General features: G+C 47.6%; 1 protein-coding gene across 1 annotated transcript; it reads left to right on the top strand.

Moving 5' to 3' along the window:
- Positions 1-568: 568 nt before the first annotated feature.
- Positions 569-16,755, top strand: LOC134395580 (tripartite motif-containing protein 10-like). The gene is made up of 7 exons (XM_063121741.1): positions 569-988; positions 4,473-4,568; positions 6,798-7,028; positions 8,617-8,639; positions 13,828-13,943; positions 14,663-14,737; positions 16,238-16,755. The coding sequence occupies exons 1-7, from the start codon at positions 569-571 to the stop codon at positions 16,753-16,755; spliced, it is 1,479 nt and encodes a 492-aa protein (XP_062977811.1).
- Positions 16,756-21,470: the final 4,715 nt, after the last annotated feature.

Raw genomic sequence — 21,470 nt, 5'->3', positions numbered from 1 at the left:
GCTGCAGGAGCCCTGCCCTGTTTTAAATCTGGTCACTCTAATGTAGCTCCTGCAGCTTTAACTGTGATGAAGAAGGAATTTCACCAGGTTCTCCATATATACAAATGACACCTGTCGAAACCCCCTTTTCTATGCAACTGTTAAAAATACAGGAGCCCTTTCCTCCTTTTCATAGGGTCACCCTAGAGCCTTTCCAATAGAGGACTCCTTCAAAGAAAGAATTGCTCTTTGGCAGCCTTTCAAATGGAGCCCTTTGCTAAGATAGGACACACGCGGCCACCCTCAGAGCTGGATGGACCAATGGTCAGGCTGTGTATAAGGGCAGCTTATACACAGCCTTATATGTTTGCTGCTGTGTTTGGACCTCTAGGCGTTTTTAAGGGAAGCCCCTGCAGAAGGGAGCAGCCCCGCCTCCTCCTCCTCCTCTGCCCCGAGGTCCAGCCCTGCTAGAAAGGGGAACGCCCCATCCCATCTGCAGCGAATCCACGCCTGGGCGGGGAGGAAGAGGAGCCGGCGACAAAACCCGAGGCTAAACCAGTTTGCATCGTTTTGGTCTTTGCTTGGAGCCATGGCTGCTGCTGCTGCTGCTGCTGACAGCCCCAGGAAGAGGCTTCGCGATGAAGTGACTTGCTCCATTTGCCTGGACTTCTTCACGGAGCCCGTGACCATAGACTGCGGGCACAACTTTTGCCATCCCTGCCTCGAGAGGTACTGGAGGAATTCGCCCACGGGAGCCGCCTGCCCCGAGTGCCGAGAGAAAGTTCGGAAGCGGAGCCTGAAGCCGAACAGGCTGCTGGCCAACATGGTGGAGATTGCCAAAGAGATGAAGCCGGAGCAGGGGGGCGGGGAGGTCTGCAAGAGGCACCAGGAGCCCCTGAACCTCTTTTGCAAGGTCGACGAGGCCCCCGTCTGCGATATGTGTGAGAGATCCAAGGAGCACCGAGCTCACAACGTGGTTCTCGTGCAGGAGGCTGCCCAGGAGTACAAGGTAAAGACAAATCCCCCTTACGTAGGGTGGCCATACGAAAAGGAGGACAGGGCTCCTGTATCATAGAATCATAGAATTATAGAATAGCAGAGTTGGAAGGGGCCTACAAGGCCATCGAGTCCAACCCCCTGCTCAATGCAGGAATCCACCCTAAAGCATCCCTGACAGATGGTTGTCCAGCTGCCTCTTGAAGGCCTCTAGTGTGGGAGAGCCCACAACCTCCCTAGGTAACTGATTCCATTGTCGCACTGCTCTAACAGTCAAGAAGTTTTTCCTAATGTCCAGCTGGAATCTGGCTTCCTTTAACTTGAGCCCGTTATTCTGTGTCCTGCACTCTGGGAGGATCGAGAATGTCTCAGTGACTCAGTCCATGTAAGTGACATTATGAAAAGGAGGACAGGGCTCCTGTATCTTTAACAGTTGCATAGAAAAGGGACTTTCGGCAGGTGTCGTTTGTATATATGGAGAACCTGGTGAAATTCCCTCTGCATCACAACAGTTAAAGCTGCATTAGCTATACTAGAGCGACCAGATTTAAAAGAGGGCAGGGCTCCTGCAGCTTTAACTGGTGTGATGAAGAGGGAATTTCACCAGGTGCTGCATGCATAGAAATAACACCTGCTGAAGTTCGCTTTTCAATACAACTGTTAAAGATACAGGAGCCCTGTCCTCCTTTTCATAATGTCACTTACATGGACTGAGACATTGAGATGTGCCAGGGCAGGAGATTGCTGAAGGTGGGGTAAAGTGAGAAAGCTGGAAATAGAACTGGATAAAACTCAGATCCACAAAGTTAAAAACGGATGTTATTGATTTCATACAATTTTTACAGGGAATAGGACTCACCATTTATGGGACTCCAATGTTCCTCCCTTTTCCTTTTCAGGAGTGTTAAACCCAGATTCCAACTGATTGTAGCAGCCTATTCAATCTATTATGCTTTACTGGGATAAAGGGGGGCTTTACTGTAAGCAAAACACCTGCAGCCTTACTGGGGCTTTCTGCTTTTGGTTTCTTTGCAGGATTAGGATGGGCATCTTTACATGCCAGACATGTATTTTAAATTGAGGCAGTGCCTCCATATCACCCTGGCATTTGTGCAAAGGAGCTGTGGGTGGGGAAAGTTGTTTTCCTAGGTTATCTTGTGCTATACTGTTTCCTTGCAGCCCCTAGGAAAGCTCTGGCTTTCTTCAGAGGAGATGTAAAATTGTGCTGCAAGTCAACCGTAGACACACTTACCTGGGCGTAAGCCCCATTGAACTTAATGGGGGTGCTCTGAATCAACCGAAGACATTGATTCTGGGGTGCGCCAGCATTACACACTGCCAATCTGGCACCGTGAACTTTTAAAACTATCTTACCTCTGATCTTTTTGAAAGCAGGGCAATGGGAGTAAAGGGCAGGAGACATCCGGGAGGTTCAGGAGCATGCAATAAATTGCTCCTGCAGAGGGAGGCAGCTAGGAGACTCCTACACACACACACACACACACACACACACACACACAGAGCCCTGGAAGGCAGAGGAGAAAATGCCTTAAAACGTGCCGTTGTTTCTCAGTAGCATTTGAAATATATCTATACTGATGGGAATAGCCCCTAGAAGTATAACTTCCAAATTGCGTGAAGTACTGGTTCCTCTCTATTCAGCCCTAGTTAGGTCTCATCTAGAGTATTGCATCCAGTTCTGGGCTCCACAATTCAAGAAGGACACAGACAAGCTGGAGCGTGTTCAGCGGAGGGCAACCAGGATGATCAGGGGTCTGGAAACAAAGCCCTATGAAGAGACACTGAAAGAATTGGGCATGTTTAGCCTGGAGAAGAGAAGATTGAGGGGAGACATGATAGCACTCTTCAAATACTTAAAAGGTTGTCACACAGAGGAGGGCCAGGATCTCTTCTCGGTCATCCCAGAGTGCAGGACACGGAATAATGGGCTCAAGTTAAAGGAAGCCAGATTCCAGCTGGACATCAGGAAAAACTTCCTGACTGTTAGAGCAGTACAACAATGGAACCAGTTACCTAGGGAGGTTGTGGGCTCTCTCACACTAGAAGCCTTCAAGAGGCAGCTGGACAGCCATCTGTCAGGTGTGCTTTAGGGTGGATTCCTGCACTGAGCAGGGGATTGGACTTGATGGCCTTATAGGCCCCTTCCAACTCTACTACCGTATTTCTTCGATTGCAAGACACCATCGATTGTAAGATGCACATTAATTTCAGTGCCACCAACAGGAAAAAAGCTTTGATTCTAAGAATAATAATCACACCCACAATTCTAAGTCGCACCCCGTTTTTAGAGATGTTTATATGGGGGGTAGAGTGCGTCTTAGAATCGAAAAAAAGACGGTATTCTATGATTCTAGCCAGTGGTTCTCAACCTGTGGGTCGCGACCCCTTTGGGGGTCGAACAACACTTTCACAGGGGTCGCCTAAGAGCATCGGAAAACACATATTTCCGATGGTCTTAGGAACCGAGACACCGCTCCTCTATCCGTCCCCAGGGGGGTCCGCCCACATGCAGATACACCCACATATGAGTGCCCGGCGTGATGACATCATTGCGCCAACCCTATCACATACACCCCGTACAAGCAGCTACTCTGTTAAAAGCGGCTACTTTGTTGAAAGCAGCAGTATTGGAGGTAAAATGAGTAGACTTGTTGTGGAAGAGGATCTTCGTTGTGCTCTTGCAAAGACTGCCCCGAGAATTTCTGATTTGGCGAGAAAAAAGCAATCTCAACCTTCGCACTGACGTTGGCTTTTTACGCATACTGTCGCAAAATGTAGCAATGTAGTTTACTGTTGTTATATTAAGAGTGTTACCCATGCTACACCATGCTTCAAGACAAAATTTCATTTATTTGTAATTAGAAATAAATATTTCACAATATATAATTACATATTGTTTTTGTGATTGATCACTATGCTTTAATTATGTTCAATTTGTAACAATGAAAATACATCCTGCATATCAGATATTTGCATTACGATTCATCACAGTAGCAAAATTATAGTTATGAAGTAGCAACGAAAATAATTTTATGGTTGGGGGTCACCACAACATGAGGAACTGTATTAAAGGGTCACGGGATTAGGAAGGTTGAGAACCACTGTTCTAAACAGCATTGTGAGGCGGGGGCATGGGATAATTTGGAATCCTGTATCCAAGGCCAGAATCAGAGCTCTAACCTTGGATCCAAGAGTCCGAGCATCCCTCTTCCACCACTTCTCTGTCCCAGCGGTCTCAGAGAGAACTGGGCTGGCTATCCCCGGCCTTCTCCAGCCTCTGTCCCCCCACTCCCACCGGACGCTTCAGCTAAATGGGTGAAAATGCCATAACTAAAATATGGAGAGGTAGGAGTGCAGAGGTAAAGATCGTCTCTGTACTCCTCCAGCTGTGCCCTCAGCCTGGGAGTCCAGATCTTATTGATTGGGCCCTAAACTTCTACTGAAGAACAAACTAGCATTTTTTGTCTACTCTCCAGGATCGGATCTGTCGCTGCCTGGAGTCTCTGAGGAAGGAGAAAGTGAAAATTCTGGCATGTAGAGCAGACACAGAAAAGGAAAGCCAAGCCCTGCTGGTAAGTGTCAATGTGGCTGGAAAATGAACATGGACAACAAAGAATTTCCCGGGGAAATGAAATATACGGAAGGGTATGATGAAGCCCTGCTCCTCCGAACGAGTGTGGTGTAGTGGCTAAAGTGTTGGATTGGGAGTTGGGAGATCCGGGTTCTAGTCCCCACTCGGTCATGGAAACCCACTGGGTGACTTTGGGCCGGTCACAGGCCCTCAGCCCAACCCACCTCACAGGGTTGTTGTTGTTGTGAAGATAAAATGGAGAGGAGGATTATGTACGCTGCCTTAGGTTCGTTGGAGGGAAAAAGGTGGGATGTAAATGCAATAAATAAGTAAATAAACCTTTTTGATTTGGAATGAACCGATTTGAACTCCCATAAGATGTCCATGAAAGGCCACGCTAAAGGTGGGGCCTGTGTACGTTGTTTGAAAACTCTTTCCTCGCGAATGCAGGAGAGGCCCCTTTGAGAGCACCAGAACCCACAGGGGCTGGACATGCATATTTTTCCTCCTAAGCCTTCTCCTCATCTCTCATTCTCTCTTACTGTCAATAATGTTACACTTACTCCAGTCAAGGAAACTCGTAGTCTTGGCTTTATAATTGACTCCTCGCTCTCCTTTATTCCTCATATTGAGTCAGTAGCTAAATCCTGTCGTTTTTTCCTGTATAATATTGCCAGGATTCGATCATTTTTGTCTGTCTCTTCTGCCAAGACTCTTGTTCATGCATTGGTTATTTCTCGATTGGACTACTGCAACCTTCTTCTCACTGGCCTTCCTTCTTCTCACATCAGTCCGTTGGTTTCTGTCCACCACTCTGCTGCTAAGATCATCTTCTTGGCTTGCCGCTCTGACCATGTTACTCCACTTCTGAAATCTCTTCATTGGCTTCCAATTCACTTCAGAATCCAATATAAACTTCTCCTGTTGACCTACAAAGCTTTTCACTGTCTAGCTCCTTCCTATCTTTCCTCTCTCATCTCACACTATTCCCCCGCTCGTGCTCTTCGCTCCTCTGATGCCATGTTTCTCGCCTGCCCAAGGGTCTCTACTTCCCTTGCTTGGCTTCGTCCATTTTCTTCTGCTGCCCCTTATGCCTGGAACGCTCTTCCAGAACATTTGAGAACTACAAGTTCAATCGCAGCTTTTAAAGCTCAACTAAAAACTTTTCTTTTTCCTAAAGCTTTTAAAACTTGAATTGTTCTGACTTTTATACTGCCTGTTTGGTGCATTCTCTTACCCTCCTTCTTGCTTTATTATGATTTTATTAGAATGTAAGCCTATGCGGCAGGGTCTTGCTATTTATTGTTTTACTCTGTACAGCACCATGTACATTAATGGTGCTATATAAATAAATAATAATAATAATGAAAAGGGGTTTCTCCCCCAAGTTTCCCTCCAAGAATGGAATGTGCTCCCTCCAGAACTACAATTGCAGCCCCCCTCTTTTGGCCTTTTGAAAGGGTGTAAAGCTGCACCTTTTCAATTTAGCCTTTTCAAATGTATAGTTTTTACGGTTTTTGTTTTTGTTGCTGCAAGGATTTATTGGTTTAAACCATTGCACACTACTTTGGAGGCTTTTTAGCAGATAAGGTAATATATAATGTTACAAATAAATAAATAAAGCTGATATAATCTCTTTGTGTAGTCTGGAAGTGTCCTTCATATACAATTCTCTTAATCTCTCCCTTAAGAGTGGAGGAATGCATTCAGAGCTTTATCACACCAGCGTTACACTGTGCAATCACTGCGAATTGCGTGCAAAGGACTCAGAAGTTTCCCATCTTATAATCTGCTTTTATTGTGAAGTACTCCCAGGCATCCTGCTTTAATTGTGCTATAAAGGCAAAAGACTCGCCGTATTTTGATACTAGTTTTTGAGCGTATCATCCGAGCGGCCACTGGGGCACAGGAGCAGGATTTGAAGAAAAATTAAACAAATGCTTACATCTGCATAAGCTTTAAAGACAAAGACATCAAAATTGGCTCAGTAATAGATATTAAGGACAGCTTTAAGCATGCAAAATTTGAATTGGATTGGGTCATCAGTTGATTTTTAATGATTTTTTTACATTTCCCACCTTAAACCTATTTCCTGGTATGCAAAGGATCTTGCCACTGGTAGCAATAACAACAACGCTGACAGCTTAGCGCTGTAGGGGATAATTCAAGGCAAACAGGTACATGGGATAAAGCTCTCCGTGCTTGACGTCTTTTCACCGGCTTGTTACAGGACCAAATGGAAGCAGGGAGGAAAAAGACAGTGGTTCAGTTCCAACAACTGCGCCAGTTTCTGGAAGAGCAGGAGAAGCTTCTCCTGGTCCAGATGGACGAGGTGGAAAAGGAGATCGCAAGGACACGGGATGAGCACTTGGCCAAAATCTCAGAGGAACTCTCATCTCTGGAAAGAACAATGCAGGAAATGGAAGAGAAGATTCAACTGCCTGCAAGTGAACTCCTGCAGGTAAGACGGCAGGAACAGCCGAGGTTTCTCTTCCTGAGCATATGAGTTCTGGACTTTTTATTTATTTATCTATTACATTTCTATACCACCCAATAGCCGAAGCTCTCTGGGCGGCTCACAAAAATTAAAACCATAATAAAACAACCAACAGGTTAAAAGCACAATTACAAAATACAGTATAAATAGCACAACCAGAATAAAACCAAGCAGCAAAATTGATATAAGATTAAAATACAGCGTTAGAACAGTAAAATTTAAATTTAAGTTAAAATTAAGTGTTAAAATATGTGTTTTATTTAACTACCCAAGGCATGGGGAGGCCAAATTAGTGTTTCAGGTAATGGGTTTATTATGTCCAAGACCATATAAAAGAGGAACACAACAGTTTATGTGCCTGCCCGGACCTTAAGATCATCCACAGGGGTCCTTCTCCGTGAGCCCCTGCCAAAGGAAGTGAGGCAGGTGGCTACTAGGAGGAGGGCCTTCTCTGCTGTGGCACCCCGGCTGTGGAACGAGCTCCCCAGAGAGGTTCACTTGGCGCCTACAGTGTACTCCTTCCATCGCCAGCTGAAGACCTTTTTATTTTCTCAGTATTTTAACACTTAATTTAACTTAAATTTAAACTTTGCTCTTTTAATTCCATATTTTAACCTATTTCAAGTTTTGCTGTGTGGTTTTATCCTGGTTGTGCTTTTTATATTGTATTTTGTATTTGTGTTTTTAAATTGTTGGGTTTTTTTATGCTCTTCATGGTTTTAATTTTTGTGAACCGCCCAGAGAGCTTCGGCTATTGGGCCATATAAAAATGTAATAAATAATATTATTAATAATAATTTATTCACCTTTGTGTGAATAAACTCTGAACTAGAGGGTTGTTTTCACTCTAGCCATTTAGGCCAGATCTACACCTTGTGTCAAATCATTACAAACGTGGAATAAAAAGCAGGATATAACACTATGAAAGCTCTCTGGGTGGTTTGCATAGGATAAAACACTTAAACAATATACAAAAAATTAAAAATCACAAAAACATACCCAGACTTATCAGATATTGCTAAATGCCTGGGAGAAGATAAAAGTCTTGACCTGGCGCTGAAGAAATAACAATGTGGGCCTCGTCAGGAAGATTGTTCCACAATTGGGGGGCCACCACAGAAAAGGCCCTTTCTCTTGTTGCTGTCCTTTGAGCTTCCCTTGGAGTAGGCACCTAGAGGAGGACCTTAGATGTTGAGTGCAGAGTACGGGTAGGTTCATGTCATTAAAGGCGTTCTGTCAGGTATTGTGGTCCCAAGCCATGTAAGGCTTTATAGGTTAAAACCAGCACCTTGAATTGGACTCGGAAACATACAGGCAGCCAATGAAAGCAGGCCAGAGTGGGTCTTATATGCTCGAACCTTCTGGTCCCGGCCTAGACGGATGCTTGGCATCTACTCATTTTCAGAATTCTTGTCCTATACGGATTTATCGGATTCAATTTCTACGAGTTTTAAATCGATTTTGCATTGCCTGCTGTATTTATTTTGTCAGAGGTTTCCTTCCCAGAATGCTAAGCGCTGAGCTCCCTGTTATTTCTCTCCACTCCCTCTAGGATATCAGAAGCACCTTGAAGAGGTAAGTGGATCCCGCTCATTTCTTTTCGTACTCAGGGCCGGCCCTACCATTAAGAGGTAGGAAGCGGGCGCAGCAGGTGGATCCGGAGTTCTTTGCTGCCTGTGCAGGCAGCCAGCAGGCCCAGGAAGCAACAGCCGCTTGCTCACCTGCGCGCCTCCCGCTGTGCCATGCCTCTCAGCCCCATGGGCCAAGTTAGCCAGTTCCCTTTCCCTAGCAGAGACACGCACACCTGTGTTGCCAGCCTGCTGCACAGGCATCGCGTGGCTCCTGAAGGCAGGAGGACCTTACAGGGAACGCGCTGGCAATGTGGGTACACACGTTCATGGCAAGGGGGGTAGGCTGCCTGGTGGCAGGCAAGAGCACAGATGGAGTGTGGGGAGAGGGAGGGGATCGCGGGACTGTGGGAGGGGAGATGGGAGAGGGTCATGGCGGGTTTCCACTTCAGGTGGCGACCTACCTTGGGCCAGGCCTGTTCATCAAATTGCACAGTACCGTAGGGTTGCCATACATCCTGGAAAACTGGGAATGTCCCGATTTCCGGGAGATTCTGAAACGTCCCGACCAGCTGGGCAAGAATTCCAGATTCCTGGTCCAGCTGGCCAGAGGAATTCTGACCTCCAAAATGGTGCCTTGATCCTGCTCAGTGGAGCGGCGGCAGCAGAGAAAAAGACGCATCAATTCGGCGCCTTTTCCAGAGCATCACCGCTCCTCCACAGGCTCATCTGAGTCACTCACCGTGACTCACCTTATTGCGCCTGCGGATGCGTAGGGGGTCCTCAGGGGTCCTTCTCCACGAGCCCCTGCCAAAGGAAGTGAGGCAGGTGGCTACTAGGAGGAGGGACTTCTCTGCTGTGGCACCCCGGCTGTGGAATGAGCTCCCTAAGGAGGCCATGCCTTTAGACACCAGGTGAAGACCTTTTTATTCTCCCAGCATTTTAACAGTCTATAAATACATTTTAACGTGGTGTTTTAAATTTGTAATTTTGCATTGCTGCTTTTATCTGGTTGAGCTTTTATATTGTATTTTATATTACGGTTTTAGACTGTTGTTTTATACTTTGAATGTTTTTAATTTTTGTGAACCGCCCAGAGAGCTCCGGCTATTGGGCGGTATAGAAATGTAACAAATAAATAAATAGAAGAGGAACAACAGCGAGGAAAGGCGCACGTGCTCTCCTCAGGCTACCTGAGTCCCATGCAATGCAAAGGGGTTTGGTGAGCTTGGCTGGTTGTGGTCAGACCTTTAGGGTAAGCGTGGGGCGGAGCTGCTGGGTTATTTGTGGGGGAAGAAAGAGAGTTTTGTGGGGGACAGGAGGGAGGGAGCGAGTGGGGGACGAGGGGGTGAAGGAGAGGAAAGGAGAGAGGGGAGAAAGGAAAGCCGCTCCCCAAAAAATCACCCTCAACAATCCACCTCCTTGGATTTGGGTTGCAAGCCTCAAATCTGTTACTTGGAAGTAAGTTGCAGTGAATTTAAGATGTCTGGTTTTACAGTTGTTGATGTTTTAATTGAAAAATTGGGCTTTCCCTAGACCTTTACATATTGCTCAGTTTTTTTTTAAATCGTAGCCCCCCACCCCAAAAAAGAATTGTCCCGGTTTTGTGGATTCAGAATATGGCAACCCTACGGTACTTGGATGGCTCAGCAGAGCACGAATGACCTGTGGTTCTCCAGGCTCCTTGGGGCAGGCGGCGTTCCGATATCATAGATGACAATATCAACATGCTTTCAGAGTTATAACACACTTACTCTCCCAGAGGGGGTTGCTACATTACATTACACCAAGTCTTCTTCTCTGCTTGCTCTACTCTGTATTCGTTTTAGTAAAAGAAACCCAAAGGGAGCATTCAAAAGGTAATTAATAATGTAACTAGTCCCATGTATCTTTAAATTACCAGCCCCCCACAGCTTAAACTTCAGGAAAGTTTTACAGCCATGTGAAATCTCTTCTCATAGAGGGCTCCATCACACCTACACTTTTGCCTTGGTTTGCCCTCATATCGTCCCTCTTCATTTCCACTGCATGTGATGTAGGGCTGTGCATGGAACCCCCACCCCCCAAACTGCTTTGTGGCCTGATCCGGAACTTCAGGATTGGGCCAGAACCGCTTCAGGTCGATCCGACCCTCCCTCGCTCTGCTCCGTGGAGCGAGATCTGGAGGGCCGGATCGAGATTTTGTCCCCCTTCCCCCCTTACTTGCCTCTGTGGTGGATGGTGGAGGCAGGTAAGTGGGGAAGGGGGGACCAAATGGGGACCAAATAAGCCCCCCCTCCCCCTTAACTGGCTCTGCCACCGTCGCCACATGGACTGTGGTGGAGCCAGGTAAACCCCCCTCCCACCCCACTTAACTGTGTCTGTCACCGGCTTCAACTGAGGCGCCAGGTGAGCCCCCTTCCTCTCCCATTTACCTGCGTCCGGAGCTCCAGATCAAGGTGAACTGCTTCGCCTCGATTCGCAGCTCCCTCGACCCAATTTGGATCCGCCTTTGGCGGAGGCAGATCGGATTGCTCCGCTCCGGATTCAGGGAACTGAAGCAGAGCGGAGCACAGCCCTAGTGTGAAGCCCTGACCACTTACATCTGTGTGCTTTTAGGGTTCATGCATCTTTACACCTCTCCTCCTCTGTGCATCTGCGAATCGGCTATTGCATCTGCCTGCGGATCTCCTTCGTCCCTCCCCCTACACTTTATTGGTTGTTGTTGGTTGGACAACTAACCCCCACCCCTTGTGCTGACTGTGATGGACATGGGGCTACTAGGTGTTGCTCTGCTTTTTCCTCAGGCAGTAGCTTCTCTTGTGGCTGAACAGAGCTGGGAAAAACAAGGACTTCTCTCCCCTATATAGTGTCGTGGATATCTCCTGTTGTGTCCAAGCCTTGTGGAAAGGGCACCAGGCAAACCCAGTCCCCCTCACCCCTGCCTTTGATGCTTTGGAGCATGAACCGAGGAGGTGTTGCATGGTTCTCCTTGCCACGTGCTTCCAAGCCCCCCAAAGAGCGCTGGTGCGCTTATTTGTGGGTGCGTGCTGTACATTTTAACAGCATTGTGTGTAGAAAGCTATGGCCTTTGTCCCTCTAACCGGCTCTCAGGGAAGTTCTCTTTGGAGGGGGAAGGAAGAAGAAGCGAGATCTCCTCTGACTGATAAGAGACTCTCGTAAGTCTCTCGCAAAGGCGCTGCCCTCTTCCTCTTCCTGCCTCACACGGTGCACCTCTCATGCACACTCCATTGGTCAAACGCACGGACACACACAGAGGAGTCCTCCGTGGCTCTCTAGAACTGGATCTTCTGGGTCAGTCAACTTCCCTCCATCCCTCCCTGGGGTATCTGATGACATCACTGGCTGAGTTCTCCCCTCGCTTGCTTGCTTCTTGCTTGTAACTTCTGTCCTGAGAAGTGGTGCCAGGAATAACCCAGTCTGTCTGCAGCTCAGAAGCTCCTATCATCCAGAAGGGAGGAAAAATACACACACACGGCCTGTCCTTCAATATATATGTATGTGTGCATAGATTTTTTTTTTAACAAAAACACACAAATCAGATGCCCTTTGGCTGTTGGAATATCTCTATCGTCAAAACAAAGTAAGTTTAAGAAAACTGATACAAACAATATATCAAATTTAGGTGTAACTATGCTTATTACAATAAAATCATATTAGTAGAAAATGTTTTTAGTCTTAAAGCAAATACATACATTTAAAATTTTAACATCAAACAAAAATCCCCAAACGCGTTTCAACCATACAGGTCTTCCTCAGTGGGAAAGGGATATGTGGATTTTTTAAAAAATATATACAAATATTAAAAAACTTTTTATGCCCCAGATATAGGGAGTTCCTATTGGACCCAAAGTTGGCTCTTGTAAATCTTCAAGCTTGTAACAAGAAAGACGGAGGACTAAATACTCCCTCCTGTCTTCAAGACGCTTGGCTCCCAAGTAATATCTAGTTGCATGAATGATGTCTCAAATGAACAGATATATGCAAAATATGCAAGATAAACTTTCCATTGGAATATCTCTGCCGGTCACTTTATAAAGCAATCCTGCAAGTTTTGCGGGTGCCTGCTGTACATTTCCACAGAATTGTGCGTTGAACGCTATGGCCTTTGCACCTCCTCCCTGCCTTCCAGGCACGTCCCCCCCCCCCTGTTCATCTGCTAGACTGCCCTTGAACACACGCCCACAGAACATCGGATTGGATAGAAATACATGTTGAGGGTGGAGCGGTGTCCTTTTGCATTGCTGGGAAAACCGGACTTTCCCAGCTCCAAAAAACATTGCAAAGAAGGGGGGGAAGAGGTGAAATCAGGACAGGACAGGGATGACGTCATGTGAGTCCTGTGCTGCACATCAACATACAAAGCATGGCAACTGTGGGCTAAAACACTGGTGTGATGGAATCCGTAGTAGTGGCAGTAGCATTCCCTGTATTTCTGACGTTCAGGCATGAGTGCTATGGCTTATGTAGCCAAAACAGCTTCACGGAAGCCCAAGGTTTGCTGAAGTACAATCCTCAAAACAGACCAATCGGGACTGAGCATCCTCAGGAGAGATGGAATGCTGGCTGAATGGTGGGAAGAAAATGGGTGGAAATGGAATGGAGTATCCTAGAGGAGGGTGACTGGTGGCTTCTCCACATTATGCTAAGATCCTGCAACTTTACCAGGACATCTGCTTCCGTATCCGTTGCAGGATTACAATTGGCTCCTTTCACGTGTTCCCCCCCCTTTTTTATTTTTTCTCAGCAAGTTCTATATGTTTCATTAGAAAGCCTCTAGATGGTGCTGTGATATAGCTCACATGTTGACATGTTTGTCACGCTCAGATCATCTGCTGCTCTCTAGGTCACCATTTGGGGACCCACAGGACTGGAGGCCTAATGCATCTGTCCCAAGGTTCAAGCCTAGCTGCACCACTGTTTCTTATGATGCCTGCTTGGGCTTCCAGAGGCCTGGCTTTGGGGATTTGGGAGCCATTGTGAGGGCTCTTGTAAATCTTGCTTGTTTTAATTGTATCAACTGAATGTTTTTAAGGTTTTTAACCTCCTCTGCAAAGCACCTCCATCTTCCTCTGCCTGTCTGCAGCTGCCCATGACTTTTAGCCTTCTGCCACTTCCTTCTTTCTCTCTTCCTTTCTTTGGGGGGAATTCTAGATTCGACAGAGGCTGGGACAACATTTGTTTCTCTCCTCCAGGTTTGGGGAGAATAAGTTTGAGAAATCTGCGGCTTTTTCCGTTGCACTGAAGTGGAGGACCCACGACACCTCTGATATAAATCTCATTCTGGAGGTTTCTATGAAGCAGTTCCAAGGTACCAAGGAGTGTCTGCAAAGGATTTCATGCTGTGCATTGAATTGGTCTAGACATGGGTGGCAAAGGTCACCTGTAACGTGGGCGGAGTAGGAAAAATGGAGAACTTCCTGTTGAGAAGACAAAATGATCTGGTTTGCGTGATATGAGAACCAACTGTGGCTGAATTTACCCATGGGGGCTTAACATATACCCATGTTTTGATTAAATATAAGGAAAAGCTTCCTGACGGAAAGTTCCATACAACAGTAGAACAGTCTACCTACGGAGGTTGTGGGCTCTCCATCTCTGGAGATTTTTAGGAAGAGGTTTAATTGGTTCTCCTTCATATTACAGAGGGTTGGGCTAGATCAGCCTTCCTCAACCTGGGGCGCTCCAGATGTGTTGGACTACAACTCCCAGAGTGCCCCAGCCAGCAGAGCTGGCTTGGGCATTCTGGGAATTGTAGTCCAACACATCTGGAGCGCCCCAGGTTGAGGAAGGCTGATCTAGATGATCCCTGTCTTCCCTTCCAACTCCACTGTACTGTGGTTTAAAAAATCCCATCGAGGGCTATTTAACAACTGTGGGTATTTATGACATCCAAACCCAGTCACTACCACCTCTCTGAGATTCATATCAGACTTCCCTTAAAGCTTTTCTTGAAATAAGAGGAGAAATTGACAAAATAATGACATCAAATGATGGAGGGGGGATTGTTCCAAGATTTTCTGTGAGTAGAATGGTGTGATGTTTTGTCTCTGTTCCCTTTCTTTCCCCCAGACACTCTGGTATCTGGTCTTCAGCTGAAGGAAGGTAACCTGGGGGATTACGACAGAGCACCAGAATTAAAGGAGGGCAGGGGCGGAGGGATTGGGGCCATGTGCAAAAGTTTCCTGTTTGCATTTTGTTAGATTTTCCCATTCATTCAAACTAGAGATGACACAAATAGGAAAGTTGGATCGAGCGGTTCTGTTTATCTCCATATATTTTGCACACACAAAAACACACATCCTTCGTCCTTTGACGAAATAACTGTCCATTTGGGGAAAGGGTCTGTTAGGTTCAGCATTCTGCTTCCATCTATGGCTCCAGGCCACATGCTGCACAGGATCTCTGGGAGGATCTCTTCTCGATCCTCCCAGAGTGCAGGGCACAGAGTAACGGGCTCAAGATAAAGGAAGCCAGATTCCAGCTGGACATCAGGAAAAACTTCCTGACTGTTAGAGCAATACGGCAATGGAATCAGTTACCTAGGGAGGTTGTGGGTTCTCCCACACTAGAGGCCTTCAAGAGGCAGCTGGACAAGCATCTGTCAGGGATGCTTTAGGGTGGATTCCTGCATTGAGCAGGGGGTTGGACTCGATGGCCTTGTAGGCCCCTTCCAACTCTGCTATTCTATGATTCTATGAAGACAGCAGCCACTTACCTGGCCATCTGAGGGGGAGGGGGAACTCCTCCAGGTGATCATGCAGGTGGAACTCCTTCCCTTTCTCTTAGTCATGCAAGAATTGCCATAAGGTCCCTGCTGGCTTCTGGGATGTTTCTGGGCTAGCAACATTCGTGGACTCAGCTGCTTGCAAACCTACTGAGATTAATATTGGGGTTTCCAGGTAGAGAGAGAATCACTATCAGATCTGGTGGTAGACCTAACCTCTCAATTCGTTTAATGTTCCTTTAAAGCCATCAAAGGTTGGGAAGTCATCTGCTCCCCACCCTCCAGTTTTTTAGGGGAAAGTGTATTCCTGTGATGTATTGCGTCCAGTTCTGGGCACCACAATTCAAGAAGGACGCAGACAAGCTGGAGCGTGTTCAGAGGAGGGCAATGAGGATGATCAGGGGTCTGGAAACAAAACCCTATGGAGAGAGACTGAAAGAACTGGGCCTGTTTAGCCTGGGGAAGAGGAGGTTGAGGGGAGGCATGATAGCACTCTTCAAATACTTGAAAGGTTGTCACACAGAGGAGGGCCAGGATCTCTTCTCGATCATCCCAGAGTGCAGGACATGAAATAACGGGCTCAAGTGACAGGAAGCCAGATTCCGGCTGGACATCAGGAAAAACGTCCTGATTGTTAGAGAAGTACAACAATGGAACCAGTGACCTAGGGAGGTTGTCGGCTCTCCCACACTAGGGGCATTCAATAGACAGCTGGACAACCATCTGTTAAATATGCTTTAGGGTGGATTCCTGCGTTGAGCCGGGGGTTGGACTGGATGGCCTTGTAGGCCCCTTCCAACTCTGCTATTCTATGATTCTATGATTCTATGAAATGTAATTTATCTTTTCTCTTGTCATCTCTCTCCCACCTCCCACAGCAAATGTCTCTCTGGATCCCTACACAGCGCATCCATGCCTCATCCTGTCTGAGGATCATAAAAGTGCAAAGCTTGGATGGGAATGTCAAAATCTGCTGAACTACCCTGAGAGATTTGACATCATGCCGTTTGTGTTGGGACATCAGGGATTCACGGCAGGCAGACATTTCTGGGAAGTTGTCGTGGGGAATGAGGGTCAGTGGTCTGTGGGGGTCGCCAGAAAGTCTGTGAGGAGGAAAGGCTTGATAAACATTTGTCCTGAGGAAGGGATGTGGGTTATTGGGAAGTGGGGTGGTGAGTACATAGCCTCACGGCTCTCTCACAGCTTTCCTCTTTCCATGAGGGAGGAACTCAAGAGGATCCGCGTGAGTCTGAACTATGGTGGGGGACGGGTGTCCTTCTACGATGCTGACACCGCTGACCTGATCTTTGCCTACCCAGCAGCCCCATTCTCTGGAGACACCCTTCTCCCTTTATTTGGGATGTGGGAAAAATCCCAACTGACCCTCTCTCCTTAAGGGTGGGGAGCGACGTCCCTAAACCACTTATAGCTCTGACACACTTTGGGCCTCCACTGCAAGACCGAGCCCAGGCAGGCCCCAATCCACACAATCTGTTTAAGGAGGGGCCCAGTTTTGAGCAGGAGAGATTGGCTGTCCCTTGTGTCACTCAAGAGTCTACTTCCTGCTCATGAGTCAATTGCAAAGTGCATTTGAAGAATGTATTTTAAGCAAATTAATAAAAGTCGCCTAAAATTTTAAATGCATAATCATGTCATATGCATGCGAGTGTGTTCTTGGGGGGCGGGAAACCTGTGGAAGGGAGCTGCATTCCTGTTGCCCCTCCCCACTGCTTCTGTGAGCTTTCACTCCTGAGACTATTGGGGGGGGGAGAGGAGATGCCTGCTCACCCCATTAAGCCAAAACTCTCCACTGCTCCCTCCTGCTTCTGTGCTCATCAGTCTGTCCTTCCTTCACTTAAAAGGGTTGCCATATTCTGAATCTACAAAACCAGGACAATTTTTTCAGGGTGTGTTTGTGTGGGATTTTTTTTTTTAAATTGAGCAATATGTAAAGGTCTAGGGCAGCCTCTCAACCTGGGGCGCTCCAGATGTGTTGGACTACAACTCCCAGAATGCCCCAGCCAGCTGGGGCATTCTGGGAGATGCAGTCCAACACATCTGGAGTGCCCCAGGTTGAGAACCACTGGTCTAGGGAAAGCCCAATTTTTCAATTAAAACATCAACAACTGTAAAACCAGACATCTCAAGTTTACTGCAACTTACTTCCAAGTAACTGATTTGAGGCTTGCAACCCAAATCCAAGGAGGTGGATTTTTGAAGGGTGCTTTTGGGGGGAGTGAATTTCCTTTCCTTTCTCCCCTCTCTCCTTCATCTCCTCCTCACTCACTCCTGTCCCCCACAAATAACCCATCAGCTCTGCCCTGTGTTTACCCTAAAGGTCTGGCCACAACCAGCCAAGCTCACCAAACTCCTTTGCATTGTATGGGACTCAGGTAGCCTGAGAGCACTGTGCCTTTCCTTGCTGTTGTTTTTCTTCTACGCAGCCGCAGGCACAACAAGGTGAGTCTCGGTGAGTGACTCAGATGAGCCTGTGGAGGAGCGGTGATGCTCTGGAAAAAGCACCGGATTGCTGCGTCTTTTTCTCTGATATTGCTGATTCACTGAACAGGCTCAAGGCACCATTTTGAAGGTCAGAATTTCTCCGGCCAACTGGACCAGGAATCCGGGATTCTTGCCCAGCCGGTTGGGACATTTCAGAATCTCCTAGAAATTGGGACATTCCCGGTTTTCCGGGACGTATGGCAACCCTATTCACTAAGGCAGTCAAATATCCCTCGCAAACCTTCCTGCTGTTACTCTCCAGCCCAGGATGATGAATATCGAAATTAAAAAGTGTGCATTGATTGAACACTCACACAGGCTTCTGGTCACTCACCAAACCTGTCTAGGGATCCCAGTCCTTCCCCCCTCCCTCTTGTAAATTCCCTCTTTCCTCTGTAGTTTTCTTAAAGAGGCAGGAACCCATGAAGGGAGCAACTTCAAAGAATCCAATGCAGGGTGAGAGGAGCTGTGGGTTTTTTTTGCCTGTCTAGCTAGGGAATCTTGGAGGGGGAGGGAAGGCGTCTGCAGAGGCCTGGGGATCAGTCCCCTCCTTGCAAACAGAAAGGTCCCCTTTCCCCCACTCTAAGGCCACTTCTACAACATTGGAGAGGCCGCTGGCATGAATCCCTCTGAGCCAGTTGGGAGGGGGAGAGGGCAGGAGTGAGTTTTCCTGGCTCCAAGGTCAAAGCTCTGTTTCTGACCTTGGATCTGGGGCTCCAAAATGTCCTATGGCTGCCCAGATGCTCTTGCCCCCCCCCCCGCAGCACTGATCCCAAATTGTCTTGACCCCCCTTGTCTGTTCCAAGGAAAGAGAGAACTCCAGATGGGCGCCCAACAGGCAATGCCTTCCACCATTGTCACCCAAAATTTTAGTCTCTGGTTCCCTGAGTTGGGAAAGGGTTAGCCAATGTCCCTCCAGCGTATTATTGGAGGCATAGGTCTGGACCAGTGTGAGGTGTAGTTATATTTTAGTGCTATTTTGTGTGAATGTATGAATACTGACTTCTATCAGCATCGCTAACTTTTCAAATAGTTCCTGATGTTTTGGACGTAGATCCCATCAAGCCTGGGCAGTATGGCCTACTATCAGGAGTGCTTGGAGCTGTGGTCCTGAGTCCAAGGCCTCCATCACGGGTGATTTACTGCGGGGGTCATTTGGGACCCATGATGCCATGGCCAATCCTCAGCAAAGCTGCCGCTTCCCTCTGGAAAAGGTGGTTTTTGAAAGGACTTCTATTACATCTTTTTCCTAATACATAGCTCCCACAAGGTTTTGTCACAGTGTGCCATGGCCCCTCCCCCACCGCAACTGCCCCATTCCCTCTTGTTCCCCAATCGAAGTAGCTTTTCCCATTGAGAAAATCCCCAGGAGCGTTGCAGAGACCCCTCACAATACGGCAGTAGTGGGGGAACGCATTCACCTTAGGTAGCCTGCTTTTAACATATCCCCCCTTCAGGCCATGCTTACTTGGAATAAATAAATAAATCTCGCTTCCCTGCAGTGAAGCTTGAACACAGGGCTCTTTGCCCTGTGAAGTGGCTGGCTCTAATTTTTGGTCCTTTGAAATGACCAGCTCTGCATGTTGGAAAAGTGCTCAGCTCTGAACCACAGTTGCTATGGTAGTTGCTAAGGAAATGTTGCAAAATGTCTAAGAGAAGCCATTCTTAAGATAACCAAAATCTAGTGAATGTTCTTCAGGGAACAGTGAGTACTGTAGATCAGCGGTCCCCAACCTTTTTGGTACCAGGGACCGGTTTCGTGGAAGACAATTTTCCCACAGACTGGGGGGGGGGGGTTGAGGGGATGGTTTTGGGAAGCCCCCCCCTCCAGCATCCTGGCTTCGCTTCGGCTGGGTGGGCGGCCAGCCGAAGCGAAGCCAGGACACTGGGGCGGGCAGGGGGCTTCGGAACGGCACGCCCGGAAGTCGCTCTCCCAGAGCGGCTTCCAGCCGGGTGCGCCATTCTGTAACCGCCCCCCACCCCAGCGTCCTGGTTTCGCTTTGGCTGGGCAGGCGAGATGGCGCCCCGCGCCCAGGTATGCTGGGGTGTGTGTATGAAAACAGCTCACCTGCGTGGCCCGGTTCCTAACAGGCCATGGACCGGTCCCAGTCTGTGGCCCGGGGGTTAGGGACCCCTGCTGTAGATGCTTGCCAAGAAAATGTATTTCCTTGTACTTTCTTTTCAGCTAGAAATGACGGCCTGTGTATGCAGCCACCAGAGAAGATAGTGTATAAATACCGAGCTACCTCCCTTGCGAGGTAGGCACATGCTTTGGGAGCAATTAGCTCTTGTGTCTTTTTATTCTGCAGAATAAATGTTGTTTGACCCATACTTCAAACGAGCTATTTTTGCAACATGCATGCCCTTTATTTCTTTTACTGCTTGTGACTCACTTGTACCCTGATCAGGGTTGGCCCCAATCTCTCTGGGCCACAGGGCACGGTGTCCTACGGGCACACAAAAAAGTCCTTATTTTTCATCTGTGAAATGATGGCGATTATAAAAATGGAGTGCTTTTAGGCATGTACAGAGTGCATATCTTTTACTGGAGCATCCATTATCAGAGATACAGAGTTTTTGCCTGCATTCACTGCCCAGAGAAGGGGCTTATCCTTCCTGTCTCTTCTGGAGCAGACGCTTTGCCTGTGGAAGGTCCCAGGTTCCGATCCCTGCCCGCTCCAGATCCTGGGAAACGCCCCTTCCGGAGACCCTGCAGAGGCGTTGAACCGCAGCGGCTACTTAGACATTTCTCTGAAAAAAGTACGAAAGATGATAGATATGGTCATGTATGAATACATATGGATAGATGCAAATTTAGAAATAAATTACTATACTTTAAAACAGAAATATAGTACACGTTACCCTAATGGTGAAGGCGACGCTTGTGCCTGTTCAAGGGGAAGACATCACATCCCCCCTCTTGCTCTCCCTTCTGTCGGCCACACATGGGCCTCATCTACACCAAGCAGGATATTCCACTATGAAAGTGGTATATAAAAGGCAGGAGCCACACTACTGCTTTATAGCGATATTTAAGTCCACTGCAGGATCTACGCTACTGCTTTATAGCGGTATTGAAGTGCACTGTTGGAGCCCACGGACACATACCATAAACCACTTTCATTCATAGTGTTATATCCTGCTTGGTGTAGATGCGTCATGGGCCCCAACGGTTAGCAGTGCACTTTAATACCGCTATAAAGCAGTAGTGTGGCTCCTACCTTTTATAAACCGCTTTCATAGTGTTATATCCTGCTGGGTGTAGATGAGCCCTGGTGGACCAGGCAGCCTTCTAAATAGAGGACTCCTTCAAAGGGAGGAATCTCTTCTGTAAAGTAGGACACATGGCCACCCTAAGAGCCAGATGGTCAGAGTCCGTAGAAGGCAGCGCCCTTCGTTGCTATGTTTTGAAGTCGAGACATCTTTAAGAGAATCCCCTGGAGAGGCAATGGACCCCACGTGCCGCCGCCTTTTCAGCCTCCAATTTCAGCGCTTTCAGGAAGAAGAACGGCAGCTGAGCCCCGCCTGGGTGGGGAGGGGGAGGAGGAGGCGGAGGCTGCAGAAACGAAACTAATCCTGTTTGCATCATTTTGGTGCCTGCTTACAGCC

Source organism: Elgaria multicarinata, chromosome 3, assembly GCF_023053635.1.
Source record: "Elgaria multicarinata webbii isolate HBS135686 ecotype San Diego chromosome 3, rElgMul1.1.pri, whole genome shotgun sequence".
NCBI lineage: Eukaryota > Metazoa > Chordata > Lepidosauria > Squamata > Anguidae > Elgaria > Elgaria multicarinata.
The sequence above is the reverse complement of the archived record's forward strand: the minus strand, read 5'-3'. Positions and strand labels throughout refer to the sequence as shown.

What these genes read in the sequence shown, in the direction of transcription:
- LOC134395580 (XM_063121741.1), top strand. Translation starts at nt 569, where the DNA reads ATGGCTGCTGCTGCTGCTGCTGCTGACAGCCCCAGGAAGAGGCTTCGC. An exon ending in ATCAGAAGCACCTTGAAGAG is followed by an intron (nt 8,640 to 13,827) that starts GTAAGTGGATCC and finishes TCTCTCCTCCAG; the next exon opens with GTTTGGGGAGAATAAGTTTG. An exon ending in TTCTATGAAGCAGTTCCAAG is followed by an intron (nt 13,944 to 14,662) that starts GTACCAAGGAGT and finishes TTCTGTGAGTAG; the next exon opens with AATGGTGTGATGTTTTGTCT.